The sequence below is a fragment of the Polypterus senegalus genome, chromosome 12, assembly GCF_016835505.1.
Source record: "Polypterus senegalus isolate Bchr_013 chromosome 12, ASM1683550v1, whole genome shotgun sequence".
NCBI lineage: Eukaryota > Metazoa > Chordata > Cladistia > Polypteriformes > Polypteridae > Polypterus > Polypterus senegalus.
This window is the reverse complement of record NC_053165.1, coordinates 91,000,408-91,020,113: the sequence shown is the minus strand read 5'-3', so window position 1 is coordinate 91,020,113 and position 19,706 is coordinate 91,000,408. Positions and strand designations below refer to the sequence as shown.

Here is a 19,706-nt window from a genome sequence, read left to right as displayed (position 1 = left end):
ACTACTGAACAATTGTGGAGACTGCAATACAATGACAATGACACCATGCAGTGTATGAGGAGACACAAATTGTCTGGCGCCCTGGCCAGGATGGTGTATTCTTTATTTAGTCAGGAGGGCTGTAAAATGGGTGGTCCTCATCGATGGATCGGCATCCCACCAGGGCTGGATCAGAATTTTCCGATCTGGAAGGCCTTTTATGGAATCAATGGCAGGGGACTGTCTGCTGGGGTCATGCATACCACCATCACAATGGATGGGAGAAACAGTTTGGAGGATCTTCAATGTATAGCACCCCAAAGGCAGCATGGGAGTTGTAGGTGGTCCTGTTGGGTTTTATGAGGGAGCTGCAGGGGGATGATGCCCTTCTTAAGGGGGATTCCAGTGTTTTCTTGGGTGTGAAGCAGTGGCACTGAAACTGCTCCCAAACCTGGGATTAAAAGAGGGCTCAGCACCTTACCCAGTGTGGAGTGAGGACAAAACCCACCACGAGAGGACTGGACGGACAGACAGACACAAATATGTTGTTGCTATATTTGGAAAAATGATTTCATCAAATAAATAACAATCATGGAATTCAGGACTGTGTCTGTGTAGTTGTTTCTGGGGCTTGTCGCACCATGATGCCCGCTAGCAGCCACAATAGCCATACTGCAATGCCAACATGTGGTGCCCAGACCATTTTAATAAGCAATATTCCTTTTAAAAGATTAACAAACAGTTTAAATCACTCAAACAGCATAGCTCCAGTGGCCTGGATGTAGAAAATGTAAAGAGACAGCAAAGAAATCCATAGAATGAAATCATATCCATCTCATAATAAGAAAGAAAAGGTGTACCTGGGGTCCAACCACTCCTGTTGGTCCTGGTGGGCCAGTTTTACCTTGAAAACCCTGTGGGAGGAATGTAAAAAAAAAAGAAAAGATAATGAGGAAGTCACAAGAACAAAAAAAAGAACAGCAGAACATCTAAGAAATAAATCCAAAGTGTTCCCCTCAGGCTGCGCACTAATGCAGCGCCCGTTTCTAGAATTACAAAAGCACGCTTGCTGCTCCCCTCGGGCCTCCCTTTTTGTCATTGCCTTTTAACGGCGCGAGCGGTGAGCCGTCGGTACCTGAACAGCAGACAGCACGAGAATCGGCGGGCGGCAGCTCTCTTGGAAATTATAAAGGGTACAAATGAAAGTGGAGGGGGTGGGAGATAAACTCGGGGGTCATCTTCATGCTGACAGGTAACAGTGGCTAGTTAGCCCCGACCAATCAGGAGGCATCTTTTTAATGTATGTAAATAACCCAAGCAGCCACTCATCCTTCACTTAATGGATGATAATTCTTTAAATGCATTTGTTTTGCTTCTGTTTGTTGGCATTCACCGTATCATACCCTCCATTATGGCATGCTGGAGCTTGGAGGGTCTTTGACTCTTCACGTCTTCACACTTCATTCAACACTTTTACAGCACTTGGGATAAAGCGTCTCTTAAGAGCTGAAGGACTCTGCTACTGCTTCTATGAAGCTCATTCTGCTCAGTGGAGCTCCCTATCTGCCTAAAGAAGTTAATGAGACTCCTCATTTCCAATATGCATACCACACAATACCCACTTTATTGAAGCTAATCTGTGATGACCACACTGCAGGGCAGGACAGGTCAGGCTGGGGAGCATGCACTGGCACAGCATGTTGCTGCACCCACCACAAAACAAAACAGCTTGAGATTCTGGTTGGCAGCGCCGCAGCCAGACATGTGGTTGAGTCCCCCCCTACCATCCCCGGAAATTACCCTCTATGTGCTGCAGCCAGGTATTATGTAGGCATCCCTTTGGCCTGGTCCATCCGCTCAGACCCAAGCCGGACCACCCTCGGAGAATCACGCCACATGGCCGTAGTGCTGTAACTGACTCTCCCTCACAATGCAGGTAACGTGCCTCATTTGGGACTCCATGAGCAACACAAAGTCAAACCAGTGGCACCCAAGGACTCTCTTAAGAGACACACATGAAGGAGTCCAGTCTTCCTCTCAGGTCACTGAACATCATCCACGTCACCAACCATACAGCAAGACAGGAAGCACCAGGACTCTAAAGACTTGGAGCTTCATCCTTTTGCAGAGACACTGGGGAAACATCATCTCATAGAAACATCTCAATAATAGTCAATAGAATGGGATACACTTGAGGCAGATTTAAAGTGTCATAGCAAAGGGTTTGATTCCTCAGGTCAATTTGATTTTGCAGTTTTTTATTATTATTTATTTTTAGTAAATTTGCAAAAATTTATCAATTCCTGCTTTCATTGAGTAATTCTGGGATACTGAGTGCTGCTTGATGTGGGAAAAAATGAATTACCATGATATAAGCAGAAGGCTGTAACATGACAGATTTCCCTCTGGGGACAAATAAAGTTCTATCTATCTATCTATCAATCATATAGTGCCTTTCATATCTATCTATCATATAGTGCCTTTCATATCTATATATCTTTCTATCTATCATATCGTGCCTTTCATATCTATCTATTATATAGTGCCTTTCATATTTATCTATCTATCTATTTATCACATAGAAAGATATATAGATATGAAAGGCACTATCTATCATATCGTGCCTTTCATATCTATCTATTATATAGTGCCTTTCATATTTATCTATCTATCTATCTATCTATCACATAGTGCCTTTCATATCTATCTATAATTCCCATCATATCTGTCTGAATACTTTCTGAATTCACTATATATTTCTTTTATATACTGTTCCCAAGCTTAAAGCTCTTGAAGCTACCAAAAGCTGGAAGAATTGTAATTCCATTTGGATTCGACATTTTGCTATGTTTTATATCCGTGACATTGATGTAGTGAGCAGATTAATGGCCATCCTTTTCTCCAGTGACTTTAGTGAACTAAGCCTTGTTCAAATTATTTGTTTGGCCCACCGCTCACTCCTCACCCTCTGCCTCAGTACTTACCGGCTCTCCTCTTTGCCCAGGATGCCCAGGCAAGCCATCCTTCCCTGCTGGGCCCTAAGAGAAATAAAAAGCAAAAAATTGGGTGAATTTAAAATACCTAAAAGACTTCCAGTTTAAGAGTGAGTAAAAGCGGAGGTAGATGGACCACCCACACCTTGCTTCATAACAGCATGTGACCTCCATGGAGCAACGCACCACCAAACTAGATTTGGACTGAACTCTGTTACTGAAGAACACAACTGAGAAGTCAATTCTGATGAGGTTCCTGTCAGGACCACTAGGTGGCGCATAGTTCAACCAGTTCATTAATGGACAGACATTGCTGGGCTCCGTTTATGTCAATCAGTTTCAAACCACTTTGTTTCCTGTCTGTTTTAACAAATCTGTGCATTCATGTGTATTCATTGGGTAATTTAGAAAATATATATTTGAATGTACCTGTGAACTTGTCATAATGCAATGCTCCGAGTATGCTCTTGGTGAAGAGAGCTATACAAAAATAAAGTGAACTGAATTTCTGGTGCCGTCGGAAACAAAATATGAATAAGTGTACACACTGGAGACTGAACATTTGAAAATACATACATATGTCTTACAGTTTAAGAGAGAGTAAAAGAGGAGGAAGATGGGCCACCCATTCCTCACTTTGTCACTTCACAACGTGCCACCAAACTAGATTTTTACTGAACTCTGTTACTTAAGTATTGTCACGCATACGCATCACAAGTTCACCCTCCAAGTTCTTCTCAGGTATTTGATACCACCCTGGGGCCGAGGACAGGGGGCGCTGCTGCTGCTGTCTCATCTTGTTTGTCCTCCACAGTGGAGAGAAAATGCGCAGTGAGGTCAACTGACTCCGCCCCTTCTGGTCTCTGGCCTATAAAAGAACATGATGTGCCAGAATGAGGCGACCAGAGCTAAGGTGCTCCATTACCTTTACCCAGGCAGCCATCATTATTCTAGTGGCTACAGTCTTTTGTTTTATTTTACACTATTAAGCATTGTTTTTGTTCGGACTGTTAAGTAAATGGGGATGGCCGGGTTGGCTGCCCTAAAACTGATTTTTGTTTGAGTCTGTTACTCCCTTGGATGACCACAGTATACACTCAACTGGTTAAACTCCAGATGTCAATTCTGATGAAGTTCCTGTGAAGACCACTAGGTGGCACCTAGTTCAACAGTTCAGGTTATATCAATGCAGATATTGCTGGACTCTGTTTATGTTACTCAGTTTGTTTGCTGTCTGTTTATGTGCATTTATGTGTACTGCTTAGGAAATTTGTTAAGTTTACATTTGCATTTACCTCGTCGCAACGCTCTGAGCCTATAGTCGGGGAACAGCGCCATACAAGGAGGTTGGGAGCATGCAGTGATACAGTACATTAGTGCACCCACCACACGACCCCAATTTAGGACCCGCAATGGGTGATACCTCAGCACCACACTGAACAGTGGGAGGTTTTATTTTTTACAGTGGCTGAAGTGCCAATCCCCAAGTTTTCCCTACAAGTTAGAGGACCTACTTGCAGGGCTGGACGCAGGTTAACATCATACCCAGGAGAGACCAATCAAGGGTGCAAGGGCCCCACAGAGTGGAATCAATTCTGTCATTTACAGGATTCAAACTGGCAACTTTCCGATTGCTGGCATAGATCCCTAGCTTCAGAGCCACCACTCAGCCCGGCTATACAAAAGTGAAGTGAATTGAATTTCTGGTGCCCCCTGGGAACTGAATATGAGTAAATGGACACACTGGCACACACTGTGTTTAAGGGGTACATACTGTGTGTTGGTATTGGAGATCAGAAGGACACAAGGATGTGGTGGCATTCCAAAGAAGAACTTGATTTCTTGATTCTTCTGTCATGCCAGTTCACACTGGTTTCCATGAGTCATTGCCAACAAATATAACAGTCAGAAAATGATCACAGTTTGCCGCCTCACGCTGATAGAAAGTTCCAGACCAACTTGGAGTTCTAGCTAAAGTGGGATTTGTGATGGTTATTTCCATTTTGGGATCACTCCATGGAAGTTGGTAATTAATGTTGAATGTGAATTAGGAGATAGCACTGAAGGACAACATGGCTGGCAAGTGGTATTGGTGAAGTTCTAACAGCAATGGCTGACTTCATTTTAAGGAATCCTAAGAGTTGGGGGTTATGCTAGAATGGGAATGTACTCCAAACATGTCACTATCATGACCCCTGAGACACATCTGACGACAAAAGAAAGTGCTGGCCAGGGATTTGAACTTGAGCTTAAGAAGAATCTGGATGAGGTATTGGGACAGCTGGGCTATTAACTAAACAAGCAAGTTTGATGGAATGAATGGTCTCCTCTCGTTTGTCAGATTCCTTATGTTATTAGTCATAGTTGGTAATCTCGCTGTAGCATTCTGTACCAGTTACAGGCATGGCAAAGACAACTGACTGATACCCATCTACAATAAATTAAACGGGAATCTCTAAATGCATGGATCACTTTCTGGAACAAACAACTGAATCATGGAGTTGAAGCAGAAAACCTTGACAACCTTTAAGAAGAACCTTAAGGAGATACTTGGACATCTTCGCTGTTAGCTAAACAAAGGGGCCTGATGGACAGAAGGGTCTCTGAAACATGGAGTTGAAGTAAAAACCTTGACAACCTTTTAAGAAAGATCTGGATGAGACATCTTGGGTATTAGTTAAACAAACAGGCTTGATGGACTGAATGGTCTCCTTCTCATTTGTCACATTCCTTATGTTCTTAGTGATAGTCGGAAATCTCGCTGTAGCATTCTGTACCAGTTACAGGCATCGCAAACAAGACTGACTGATACCCACCTACAATAATCTAAACAGGAAGATCTAAATTCATGGATCACTTTCTGGAACAAGTGACCGAATCATGGAGTTGAAGAAGAAACTCGGACAACCTTTAAGAAGAATCTCAATGAAATATCGGGACATCTTAGCTATTAGCTAAACAAACGGGCTTCATGGACTGAATGGTCTCCTCTCATTTGTCATATTTCTTATATTCTTAATGATAGTCAGTAATCTCGCTGTAGCATTCTGTTCCAATTACATTAATTGTAAAGAAGACTGACTGATACCCACTTACAATAATTTAAACGGGAAGATCTAAATGCATGGACCACTTTCTGGAACAAATGACTGAATCATGGAGTTGAAGCAGAAACCCTGACAACCTTTAAGAAGAACCTAAATGAAATATCAGGACATCTTAGGTATTGGCTAAACAAAGGGACTTGATGGGCTGAAGGGTCTCCTCTCGTTTGTCACATTCCTTATGTAAGTGTCCCTTGAAACACATACACTGAAGGTTGAAGATGAAAAGGACATTGGGACGTATGGCCAAACTAACTACAAACAAGTCCAAATTTTCCAATGGGTCTCCTATTGGGCAACAACGGGCAAAGAAATAAGAACACGGGATTTGAGGGCTTTGAGTGAGGAAGCAGAATCAGGATACTTGCCTATCTGGAGTTCACACAGGGGGCTCAGTCGGCTGACGTCTTTCACAGGGGTCTCCCACTGGTCCTCGCAGCCTTTAATGGCGCTATGGGAGTATGGCTGCACTCTCATTCTTATTCAGCCCACGGCAGCCAGGTGGAGGTAAATAATTTAGCCAGCATGAATATATTAATATCACGCATACTCATCCATAAAGCGAACATTCACTTGTGAAAGGAAACACAGATGTTGTCCCTGCTGTTAAGCTGCTAATTGCACGTCTTGTTTTTAAGAGCCTGTCGTAAACTGCATTAGGGGACTGTATATCTAATGTAGCAGATGCCGAGCACAGCAAACTCGATCCCCCATCTTATACGTGACTTATCCTTTAACACAATCTACATCAGCCAATGCGGTTTTTGTTTTGGCACCAAGTTGGATGGATGCCCGAAGCGCAGAATTGCCAACGGACTTTCGGGTCTGTGCGGTCATCTCATCCCATAACAGCAAGTGTAATAGCAACCTGCAACTGATTGGAGGTCAGAATATCACGGAGCCTCCCTGGCGATTATTTGTATCTCATTTACATATATGCAAATTAGCACAGGTGGTTCATAGATTTACAAATAGATTCCATGTGGGCGCCAATGCATCTCCAGTGGCCTTTAGCTACTTTGGGCGTCAATGCATCTCCGGTGGCCTTTAGCTACTGTGGTCGTCAGTGCATCTCAGGTGGCCTTTAGCTACTGTGGACGCCAATGCATCTCCAGTGGCCTTTAGTTACTGTGGGAGTCAGTGCATCTCAGGTGGCCTTTAGCTACTGTGGATGCCAATGCATCTCCAGTGGCCTTTAGTTACTATGGCACCAATGCATCTCAGGTGGCCTTTAGCTACTATGTGGACGTCAGTGCATCTCCAGTGGCCTTTAGCTACTGTGAGCACCAATGCATCTCAGGTGGCCTTTAGCTACTTGTGGACGCCAGTGCATCTCCAGTGGCCTTTAGCTACTATGGGCACCAATGCATCTCAGGTGGCCTTTAGCTACTGTGGGCACCAATGCATCTCAGGTGGCCTTTAGCTACTTGTGGGTGTCAGTGCATCTCCGGTGGCCTTTAGCTACTGTGTGGTAACAACTTCTTTGTCCAAGGGTGCCCGTTATTTATTTACCAGACATGGATGAATGAATCTGTGGCTGCCACACCTTCATCTCAATAAAAGGAACACCAATACAAAACAAGGTGGAAGAGGAATAATGGTTTTCATGATCAAAAAGAGAATCTCCAGACTCCAGTATGATCATCAACCAACAAATGGCACCTTCTTTATCCAAATGTGAGGACTAAGCTGCCTTCGTGTCCATTTAATGTGTTCTTCTAGAGCAGGGGTCCCCAGCTCCAATCATGGAGGACCACCGTGGGTGCAGTTTTCATTCTCACCCTTTTCTTAATGAGTGACCTGATTTTGCTGCTAATTAACTTCTTTTCAATTCATTTTAATTGACTTGCTCATGAAGACTCAGACCCCTTACTTGTTTGTTTTTCCTTAATTAGCAGCCAAACAATAATGAGATACAAAATGAGCCAAAACATCTGGTGTCCATCATACATTATCTGAAAATAAAGAAAGATGAAGGTCTCAGGAATGTCGATCTGCTCAAGTCCTCAAGTCATTTTAACAGTTGCTCTTAGAAAAGAGAAAATCAACAATGTTGGAAATGTCTGCTATTACACAACGAGAGCAGCAACAAGCCATGGAATTAAAGAAAGGGTTTAATTAACAACAGGATTTGGCACCTCATTAAGCAACTGCTTGGAGTTTGAGGCCCTGACGTATTTGGTCTTCTGTTGGCTCACTCACTTCACGTTTCATTTCTGTTTCAAGTCAATTTAAAGGAAGTCAAAAGAAGTTAATTAGCAGCAAAAACAGGTCACTGATTAAGAAAAGGGTGAGAATGAAAACCTGCAGCCACTGGGGCCCTCCAGGACCAGAGCTGGGGACCCCTGTTCTATACTGTACATGTTACAAACTGTCTGAAGAAGGGGCCCCCGAGTTGCCTTGAATGTTTGCATATTGTAATCTTTTGAGTTAGTCAATGAAAGGTGTCACTTTGCTTGACTTCTTGCTTGGCATTCACAATGGCTAATGCAATACAACACCCTACCACTATGGACATACTCAGAAAATTGTTCACATTTGTTAACAGAACACTGCCTGACATGCAAGCATTTTGCAAGGTTTTGGGAAAAAAAAAAAAAAAAAACGGAAAAGACTGAGGGTCTGACAGAATTGCTAAAACGTGTTTCATTTCTGTCCTTAGCATGGCGGTGATGAGCAGCTCTGCAAGCCGTGCCCCTTCTGGTCCCACTGCTCCTTTAATCCTGGTATGACTGGAAGTCAGGTGTCATGCATAATAATAATAATAATGATAATTCTTTAATTTATATAGCTCTTTTCTCACTACTCAAAGCGCTCAGCAATTGCAGGTTAAGGGCCTTGCTCAAGGGCCCAACAGAGCAGAGTCCCTTTTGGCGTTTACGAGATTCAAATCGGCAACCTTTTGCTCGTCAGTGCAGATCTCTGGTCTCAGAGCCACCACTCCACCCAATGTATGAATGTCTCTGGCTCTTCTGAGGTAGGTAGTACCACCCTGGATCGAGAGGGGGCGCTCACGCTATCCTACTCCCCTTTCGTTCTCTCTGCAGTAGAGAGCAGCCACTGCGGGCAACTGACTCCGCCCCTTCTGGTTCCCCACCTATAAAGGAGGCTTTCAAAAGCTCACCACAGGACAGAACTCCTTCCACCCTGACCAGAACCCTAACAATTACTTAGCCTAATGGCTTTCTTATTTTGTTAATTTTGATTCCTTGTATTGGTGTGCCAAGAAGGCTCTTTTTTGGTTATGTTTGTTGGATACAATTAAACGGGGGCAGCCGGGTTGGCACCCCAATATTTATTCATGGAGCTTACATTGCTTTCCTACACCACACAGCATTCACTATCAGACCAGCTTCAGAGTAGGACGGGGCCCCACCACCAGAAAGCCGCCCATTATATGGGGCAACTGAGGCCCCCATGCTCACAGCATGTTGGCGCTGTTAAACGGGACCCCAAACCTCATCTTGAGCATGTCTTATCATTTTAAAATTTATACATATGTTCTAAAAACTGCTGAATACTGTATGGTGATGTAGAGGAGTGTGCAACCAATCCTGGCAGCACTTTGCACCAAGTGGAAAACAACTATCAGTCTTGTCTGAGGGTCCTAACAAAATGCAGTAACACTAAAATGAAACACAGGCCACCAAAATGGCAAACTCCATATTGGGAAAGTTGCAGTACTGCCTGGTCCCAGCAGGTGGTGGGGGCTAAGCTAAAATGTGTAACCCCAAAAAAGTTCATCAGTGAAAATATGTGGCCTTGACCCTCTTAAAAGGGAACTTAAACACAACCTGTGCATTTGAGCTTTCATATGTTTGTCACATTAACACACATTCTTATAAGACACATCATAATTCATATCACCGAGCCATTATTATAGCCTAAAGGGTGTGAGTCGTTATTTTTCTGGTTTGGCTGCATTTCCCTACTTGGCCAAAGGGTGTCGCCATTTCCCAGTTTCTCCAAAACGTTGCGTACGCAAGGCTCAGAGTGGCTGTAAATCTACACGTGTCCCCCCCATCCCGATGTTTTGCACGGGAAGCTGCGTAGGCACATTTTGAGCTTTATTTTTTGGGGGTATGCCATCTTTATAAATGAAGTCCCCTAGTGATTTTGTGGGTCTGTACAGTATGGGCTAAAATCCAGACACGCAGACATAACTTCAAGATCTCAGTTCTGCATGTAGGATCTATACTAATAAAAGGCAAAGCCCTGACTCACTCACTCACTCACTAATTCTCCAACTTCCCGTGTAGGGAGAAGGCTGAAATTTGGCAGGCTCATTCCTTACAGCTTCCTTACAAAAGTTAAGCAGGTTTCATTTCAAAATTCTACTCGTAACGGTCATAACGGTTGACAACGTCCGCCATGTTGTACTTTCTTATTTATGGCCCCATCTTCACGAAGTTTGGTAGGCGGCTTCCCTGTGCTAACCGAAAACGATGTACGTACTTATTTCGGTCGTATGATGCTACTGTTGGCCGCCATATTGATCTTTTCAATGGTCTTTGTTACTTATAGTCCCATCTTCAAGAAATTTGGTACGCGGGTTCCCAACGCTAACTGAGTCCTACTTACGTACATATATACGTCCATAGCCTGCAGCTCGGTCACCGTGTGAGGCGGCGTTGGGTCCCCCATCCCAATACCTCCCACGTTGTTGGCTGCCTGCCCATATAAGGCCAACCGTCGCTCCGGTCTCTTCATTCCCTTCCTTGCTTCGCCACGGGATTCACGTCTCCCTGCTGATAACTACAGCCTTTTTATTTAATCCACGGCTTCTCCGCTGTTTTATTGTTCGTTTATTATGATTATAGTTATTGTGTAGGTATTTTAGACTTTACATTGTTCAGGTACCCATTTCCTTTACTGTTCCAACTGTACCCCCATTAACATGTCTATCGAGGTGATCACCATCGATCAAAGAACTGTCACTTACCGAGTGGTTTCCATGCCCGGAGATGCTGCCTACCTTTTCCATTCTCTGTGTTACATATTGCACGGCCATATCAGGCTCACTCTTGATATCCATTGTGTCTTATGGATTGAATGACTGGGACAGGTTCAAGGTGTGGACTGATGACGGTACAGGAGATAATTATACTACACAGGAGCACTAGAAGAGTGAAATGCTTAAGTCCTTCACCTATGGATCTGCATGTGAGTTGATGGCTGCCAGTGAATTGTTCGGTTGTCACTTTCAAGTGTACGAAATGGCCAAATATTTCACACCTTTGGAGAACCGCCAATGCCTCTTAAACATCTTAGATCCACAGGTGACGATTTCAGTAGTAGACACTTTGATGTTTATGAATGTTTAAACTCTCAAAAGCTGGATGCGAAGTTATCGATGAAACCGGTTATATGCTTACAACGCTTGACAGATGCTGAATGTCACTTCAACACAAGTCCTACAAATACTAACGTAATTGAAACAAACCATGAAACTCAAACCGATTCTGATAGCAGCAATCCAAGCTGTGAGATTTGAGACAAGATTACTGTTCACATGGCCGACTGTACGTTGCATGCTCAAGAGTAAGCTCAGCGCACAGCTTGGTCAGATTACAACCGGAGGGCCGAACTCAAAATGTGGTATACAAAGAGATCCTTAACAAATAATTATTGGGATATTTTCACTCAGTTTAAAAAGGTTTACTTTTCTTCTTAATAAAAATTTTAAGGTAGTGCTTCGCCACTGCGAAGCGCAGGTATTTTGCTAGTTAGAAATAAATCCTAATTTCTGTGGGCTAAATTACTGAGCCTTTTCTGTTTTGTCTTCGACAGTTATGATGATACAAGCAGATCCACGTGTCCAAATGCCTCCATCCTCAACACAAAGCTCTGGTGCAAAAGAATTTTGTTTTTCAGTATTGGAGCTGGCAACCTGCTGCACTAGAGCAGCTCACCTAGGACATGGATCTCATTTTTGACTGGCAAGCACAATTAACCCAGCATGCCACATGTAATTTAAACCTCATAATACAAAGTGCAAAACCTCGCAGGGGCAACGGCCGAATTGTGATTGTTGATAATAAATGGCTGCAGAGCTGCAGCTGCACCACGCATTTAAAACGTGGCTGACCCCAGTTCTCTAATAAGATACATCTAGCGAAGCCGCTACAAAGAGCCTTTATGGCGAGACCTCCGCATGTGCTCAGCACAGCTGCCTGTTGCCATGGAGATGCCACGCGGACACACACACACACACACAAAAGGAGTCGCTCGTTCGCTTGTGTCACCGGCACTGTCACTGTCCTTGTGCTGTCCTACTTTCAGGAGGTAGTATTTGGGAGAGCAGCCGTGTTTGAAACTCTCACAATAATGAAGTTTTAGGCTGCCAAGCAACAGGAAGGTCTAATTATCATTATTATAGAAAGAACTCAAAAAAAAAAAACTAAGGTCGAATAAAAAAAAGAAAGAAGGGACGACCAGACATCAAGCCTCAACACATCGTCCAGGACTCGGTTCAGTTCAGGTCTTGCAGCTCATGTGCTCATTAATTTAAATTTCAACAATTTATTTTTGATGAAACGGAAAAGACTGAGGGTCCGACACAATTGCTAAAGCATGTTTCATTTCCATCCGTTCCACATCGACGTTCCATGCCGTGCCCCTACTGGTCTCACTGCTCCTTAAGTCCCAGTGCTAATAGAACTCTGTCTGAGGAACACTCGCCGGGCTCATCGGAGGTGGGTACTACCACCCCGGGTCGAGAGGGGGCGCTCACGTTATCCTTATCCACTTTTCTACTCTCCGCAGTAGAGAACGCCCACTGCAGGCAACTGACTCCGCCCCTTCTGGCTCTCCACCTATAAAGCTGTCGGAAGGAGGCGTTCAAAAGCGCACCACAGGCTGGCACTCCTTCCACCCTGACCAGAACCCTAACGATCGCTTATTTTGTTTATTTTGAATCCTTGTATCGGTGTGCCCAGCGGCTCTTTTTTGTTACTTTTGTTGGACGTAATTAAATGGGGGCAGCTGGGTTGATTCCCCAACATTTATCCATGGAGCTTGCAGTGCCTTCCTAGACCACTCAGCATTCGCTATCAGATCAGCTTCAGTGCAGGACGGAGCCCCACCACCAGAAAGCCGGCCATTACATGTGGAGAGCAGTCGTGTTTGAAACTCTCACAATAATGAAGTTTTAGGCTGCTAAGCAACAGAATGGTCTAATTATCGTTATTATAGAAAGAACTCAAAAAACTAAAGTTGAATAAAAAAGAGAAAGAAGGGACGACCAGACATCAAGCCTTAAAAACATCATCCAGGACTCGGTTCAGTTCAGGTCTTGCAGCTCATGTGCTCATTAATTTAAATTTTAACAATTCATTTTTGATGAAACGGAAAAAAGACTGAGGGTCCGACACAATTGCTAAAGCATGTTTCATTTCCGGCCGTTCCGCATTGACGTTCCATGCCGTGCCCCTACTGGTCTCACTGCTCCTTAAGTCCCAGTGCTAATAGAAGTCAGGTGTCACGGGTGATTGTCTGAGGAACACTCGCCGGGCTCATCTGAGGTGGGTACTACCACCCCGGGTCGAGAGGGGGCGCTCACGCTATTCTTCTCCACTTTTGTACTCTCAGCAGTAGAGAATGCCCACTGTGGGTAACTGACTCCGCCCCATCTGGTTCTCCACCTATAAAGCTGCCGGTTCAGTTCAGTCCTTGCAGCTCATGTGCTTATTGAACAAGTTTAATTTAAAAGGCACCAATTTATTTTTGATGAAGATTCATAATGACAGAAACTTAAAGTAACGTTGGTTTGGAGGGGGCTTGGCCCGAGATGCATTTATACTTTCATTTTACTCTATTCTGTTGGGCCCTTGAGCAAATGCCCTAAACCTTCAATTGCTCCATCCTGGGTGGGACGTTAATCTGCATCCAGCCCTGCATGTAGACCCTCCAACCTGCAGGGAAAATCTTAGGGGTTGATGGCAGGATTGGCACTCCAGCCACCTTAAAAAACCTCATGCTGTTCTATTCCATCTGAACTAGTGTGGTGCTGAGGTGTCACCCGTTGCATGGCGGCACTCAGGTCCTAATCTGGCATCCTGAGGTGGTTTGTCATGTGGTGGGTGTGCGCCAATGTGCTGTATCAGTGTGTGCTCCTAACCCCTCTCGCTCTCTCTTTACTGTGAGGTGGTGCCCAAGTGACAACTGGCTCCCAGGGGCCAAGACACCACTAGGGTGATGCTGCATTAGGCTGGGACCCGTAGGTCCGAAAAAATGAAAACATCCCACAGGCACCACTAGAGAGCACTCGGGCCTGTATGTGTATTGACTGTCCTAAAATAACACCAGGCATGGACACCAGGGAGAATACGAGTCTGCGTGACAGCATGCCTGGCACTAGTGAAACCGAAAATGAGGACAAGAAGGAGCAAACTGTGTTTGGAATCCCTCTTGGCAGTTATATTTACATTTCACATTTGTTCATTTAGCAGAAACTTGTTTCCAAAGTGACTTACAGATGAGGACAACAGAAACGAGTCAACAAGAGCTAGCAGTCTGTTTTGAAACAAGTGTTACAAGAGTGACAAGACCCTCACTCCAGGTGAACATACACTGTACATAAGGCATGTTGCTTTTTCACTGTGCATTTCATAATTTAGCGGATAGTTGGATGAAAGGCACCATATAAGAACAATAAATTGTTTTTGCTGGGGACAGATAGGACTTTATGACAGACAGACAGACAGACAGACAGACAGATAGACAGACAGACAGACAGACAGATAGATAGATAGATAGATAGATAGATAGATAGATAGATAGATAGATAGATAGAGTGGCAGGCGACCGGGTCCCATGCCCGGCCAGGACACCCCTTCTGTATATGTTCCGGGGGAGCACCCATGGGCCCTTCAGTACCTCCACCGGGACGCTTGGTGATAGCCTCCCTGGGTGACGTTGGCGCCTCAGTTTCCCGCAGGGCTCCATGGGAGATGGAGTTCTCCACAACCCTGTGGGGATCTGGGGTGGCCGCCAGGGGGTGCTGCATGGATCCTGGAGGCTGTTTGGACACCTCTACAGCCCCGCCCGGAAGTGCAATTAGCCACAGGTGATCAAGCACCTGGAACACTTCCGGGTGGGCTATAAGAAGGGCCGGCATCCACCACTAATTAGCCAGAATCGGGAGGAAGAGGTTACCTGGGAGGAGTGGTGGTGCCAAGATGAAGAGGAAAAAAGTGTTTGTGAGTTGGCTAAGTGCTTTTGGAACTGGGCCTGTCCGGGAAGGCATGTCCCACGGTTGAAGAGAAAAATAAAAGCCTGTTGATATTACACATGCCTCTGCGTCAGTCTGTGCTGGGTCGGGTGGTATATAGCGCCTTTATCACAATAGATAAATAGTGTAGTAGGCAAGATTAAAAATTTAAGATGTTTAGTTTTGTGTCCTGTTCCCTTACATTATAATTTCAGGTGGAGGTGCCACCATGACATCACCACTGACGGACCACACTCTGCCTTTACATTTAGATGAAGGAAGAGCGTTCCCTCAGAGGTTCTTTGGGGTTAGAGAAAATATTTCTTTGGATTGTCTGGACGGACTTTTTTGTGATTTTCCTGCTTCTATCTTTGGAATTCATCTCTGGATTGGTTTCCAGACAAATCCTATTGCCCTTGTTTGGCCTTTTTCTATTTCTATTTCTGTTTTCTCTTTTTTTTTTTTTTAAATGAATAGATTCTTCATGTACAGCCAGAGGTTTATGGTTTCCTCTCCCTTGAAGGGCATTTAAAGTATTTCATTTGAGCCTGTACCAGCTTTGAAGTCTGATTGTTGAGTTTGGGGTCAGGCTGCCTGGGGTAAAGCCTGCTTTGGAGTTCCAGACCTGAAGTGTGAGATTTTGAGACCCCTTTTAACATCATTTTGGCATGAACTAAATCTAGAAAACACTTTCATTTTGTCGCTCCAGCCACCTACTCATATTACAGTAGCATTCAAGACGCCTGCACATTAACATTCTAAGGTGTCACTCCTGCTACTTAGCACTAAATCTACGAAGACACTCCACGCGGTGAGTACCAGCATATGGATTCTTCGTACATCATATCTTCTGTCATCCATAGCAGGTTTGTAAAGGTAATTACTTTTTTGGGCTAATTATATCTTCACACAGTGGAGTTCCAATAAACCTTGTGTCATTGTGCATGTCAAGTTCATTTTTATTAATCTCTTTAATGGTGTCCTTAATGGCAATTATAGTGCAAGGACGCATTGCTTTGATTATTAAAACGCGTTTAATGGACAGTTATCATCACAGGACACATACCGTTGCCCCCATTAGTCTTTCAAATAGATGATTTCACTCCTGGTGCCCTCTTCTGTATAAACCTTCATATATATTGCACAGTAATGCATTCAATACCTTAGGCAACAAACTTTTGGTCAATTGGACCAACACATTCATCAGAATGGAGGTTCTTACGTTTTTATGAGTCCCCACCCCAAAGCTCTCACATGGATCACATTGGCAATTAAGACCAGAAAAAGTCCATTTTACAAGATTCATACCTGACTTGGACTGACATTGTTGGATGTCCATCTTAAAAATGCATGCTCAGAGCTTCAGATAAATTTGTGAGAAATGAAATCATGCGAATAAGCCACTTACGTTGGGTCCTTTAGGTCCTGGAGATCCGTTTGGTCCCTGTGGGCCTTGTGGTCCCTGCAAAATGAAACCATTCTGATTAATAATTACAGTTCACATTTTAAAATGTTCCTAAGGACAGAAAGAGTGATGGTAATTGATGGTTAATTTTGTAATTTTTACAAAATTATTTTTCATATTGTAAAAGTGACATGCTGGTGACCCACCCATGACTGATGATGTCCTCTTTTCTGTATGGGACTATGTAATGGAAAGACAGGGGGAGACCACCCATCATAATTCTATATTCCCCCAATGCACTAGGTGGCAGCATCTCTTGGCTCTATCACTTATGGCACACCCACAGGGGTACATAGGAACATGGGTTTCCCAATTCCAAAGAGCCCCCACAGTGTACTGATGTTACACAGGAGGCACCAACATAAGACGCACTGCCTGACCTCATTCTGGAGAAAGGAGGAGGGCAAAGCTTGTCTGAGAAGGTTTGGAGGCAGGAAGGAAAACATTGAATTCATTAGGTGTGATCCTTAAAGAAACCTTCAAAATAAAAAGGTTATTTGAACCCCAGACTTGTGTTTGCATAGTTGTGTTGAGAGCTGGGAATCCTGAAGTGTCCCCTAATTATCACAACTGGCATAGCTGGAAGGATCTCCTGAACATCTTGTTGGCAGGGACCTGCAGTTTAAAACTGTTCTGGCAAAAGCCCTTAAAGACACAACAACATGCATGACAGGAAAACATGGCTGAAAAATGGGAAATAAAAAAACGAAAAAAAGAGTAGAAAACGCATGATCAGCACACAGAACATTTGGAATCACACACCTGCTGCTCAAATGTCCGGAGGCAAACTGTAAAGAATGGCCTTGACGGTGTGCAAGCATGAATGAGACTGGCATTAGTGTGGCTTACTGTGGCATTTGGAGATCTGAGACGCCCCCTACAGGCCACAATGTGCTTATTTATTACTATGAAAATGGTTATCACTCTGCCTTCCAACACTGTAACAATTGACTCATTTGTTATTTTCTGCTATTTATTTATTTATGCTATCTTTGCTTTTATAATATTTTTTAACAAATTGTATTGATGTGTTTGAGCTACCAGATACCTGAATTTCCCTGAGGGGATGAATAAAGTATCTATTTATCTATCTATCAGCATTTCTGTATTGTGCATTGTCTTATGTTCCTTGTGTTTTGTAGGCGGTACCACAAGAGGTGTGGCCACTCTGACATCACTGTTGCTGGGACCGCCTCCACCTTTAAATTTCAGGTGGAAGTGAAGTGATGCTCTCAGCAGATGTTTATTAGTAATACAGGGTGTAGTTTTTCTCCAAGATTTTTCTGATTATAGTAGATTTTGTTGCTTTGTCTTTGCATTGTACATATTGGGAAATGTTAGCCTTAGGTTGCCTTCTTAGATAAACTGCATAACCAAAAAAAAAAAAAAATGAAGTACAAAAATTAGGCAAATACATTATTTATTAATTTTAATTAATTGCTTTGCCTTACAACCTATATGTTTTATGGTTTATCTTCTCCCTTGAAGGGCCTTTTCCTGCAACTTTTACAGTAATTTTTAAACTTTAGAAACCTCCACCTTTTTATGGACTTGTCTAGACCAAAGTCTGCCTGTTGTGTTTGGGGTCAGACTGCCTGGGGTGAGGCCCAGTAAAGGTCCTGGCCTGGTTTGTGGGTTGTTATGGAGTTCTTGGACCCTTTTTTGCCATGCCTGTGTCGCCAGTTCACACCAATCCTGTATATACACTGTACATTTAATTTTTAGATTTTTTACTAGACCACATACGACGTGTTCAGTTTGTCCCTGTCATACCTCTCATGTCTCCATTTGTCATTTCTATTTTTTAGTTGTTGTTTCTTTACCTTTATTTTTGCACACGAAAAGCTGCCTCAGCAAAAACAAAGGCTGCAAGAGTGTAAAGCACAGTTTGACGCTCAAGTTCTGAGTGCCGTCACCCGATATTATGTGTACTTGTCCAAGTGTACATTCACTTGTACCTCGTCTGACTGCATAAACTATTCCTTACAGATCAGACGCAGTCTCTTTCATTTCCTGTAGACCAGAGGATTTATTAGCTTCACAGGTTCAGGAGGGTCTGTCTGTTAGGGGATATTATTTGAATAGATTATAGCAGGTCTCACATTAACTGTGTGTGTGCCTTAGGAAGCTTCTCTTCTTTTCAGATTACACAAGACACTTTCATTTGTTTTGGTGTGCCTTAGGATACGTATCGATTTGACAAATTAGAGAGCGTCTCTCAGCTGCACTGTTATAAGACATACGGCATCTCTCACATTTTTACGGTTTTATAGCACATATCACTTTCCGCTTCAGAGACGGAAGCTGTTTGTTTCTCCGTGTTCTGTACATTTTCCCATATTTCACCTGCTCTGTCACCTCGTCTCATGTCTTATAAGATGCATCATGTTCACCAGTTTGACTAGTTTTCTTACTCCCTCGATCTGTTTCACAGATTTGTCCGAACTGCCATCCTTTATCATGTATGATTTTCACAGATGGTGCTCAATCACTTTTATATGTTTACCTATCTTCTATTGGAGGTTATTCTAGAAAAAAAAAAATGGGGGGTATCATTTAAATTGTCCCATGTGGATAAATTGTTACAGCTGTCATGTTGCAGCCTGGGTCCCTCGCATGGCTGGGGTTCAGATTCAAATTGGATGTCTCTTTTGTTCATTTTTGATCTTTTAATTTTGGGTTTCGTCAATGTGTACAAGATGCCTGTGTTACGCTCCAAGAGGCGGGGCCACCTGCCAATCAAGCAACTTCCCTCCCTTCCTATAAATCTGAAGGCTCGCCCACAGTTCCTGGTGGTTCATTTTGAATGAGCGAGGGAGTTGATGAGTTTTCTGGTGTTTCTCTGATTGATTGGATTTCTGCTCAGTTTTATGACTTCGTTCTGGATTTCTGTATCGTTCGCCTTGGATTGCCTTTTTGTTTTAGGCAACTCCATTTTGCCTTTTGTGCTCCAC

The 19,706-nt window shown here is 43.5% G+C and overlaps 1 protein-coding gene across 5 annotated transcripts in view; it reads right to left on the bottom strand.

Annotated features, from left to right (window-relative positions):
* Positions 1-19,706, bottom strand: part of col5a3a (collagen, type V, alpha 3a) — a 292,461-nt gene that overhangs the window by 97,786 nt on the left and 174,969 nt on the right. For all 5 annotated transcript variants that reach the window (XM_039772887.1, XM_039772888.1, XM_039772889.1 and 2 more), the window contains 3 exons: positions 16,696-16,749; positions 2,964-3,017; positions 840-893 (listed from right to left, as the gene is read on the bottom strand). In XM_039772887.1, coding sequence (XP_039628821.1) covers positions 840-893; positions 2,964-3,017; positions 16,696-16,749 — 162 coding nt within the window. The remainder of the gene's footprint in view (positions 1-839; positions 894-2,963; positions 3,018-16,695; positions 16,750-19,706) is intronic.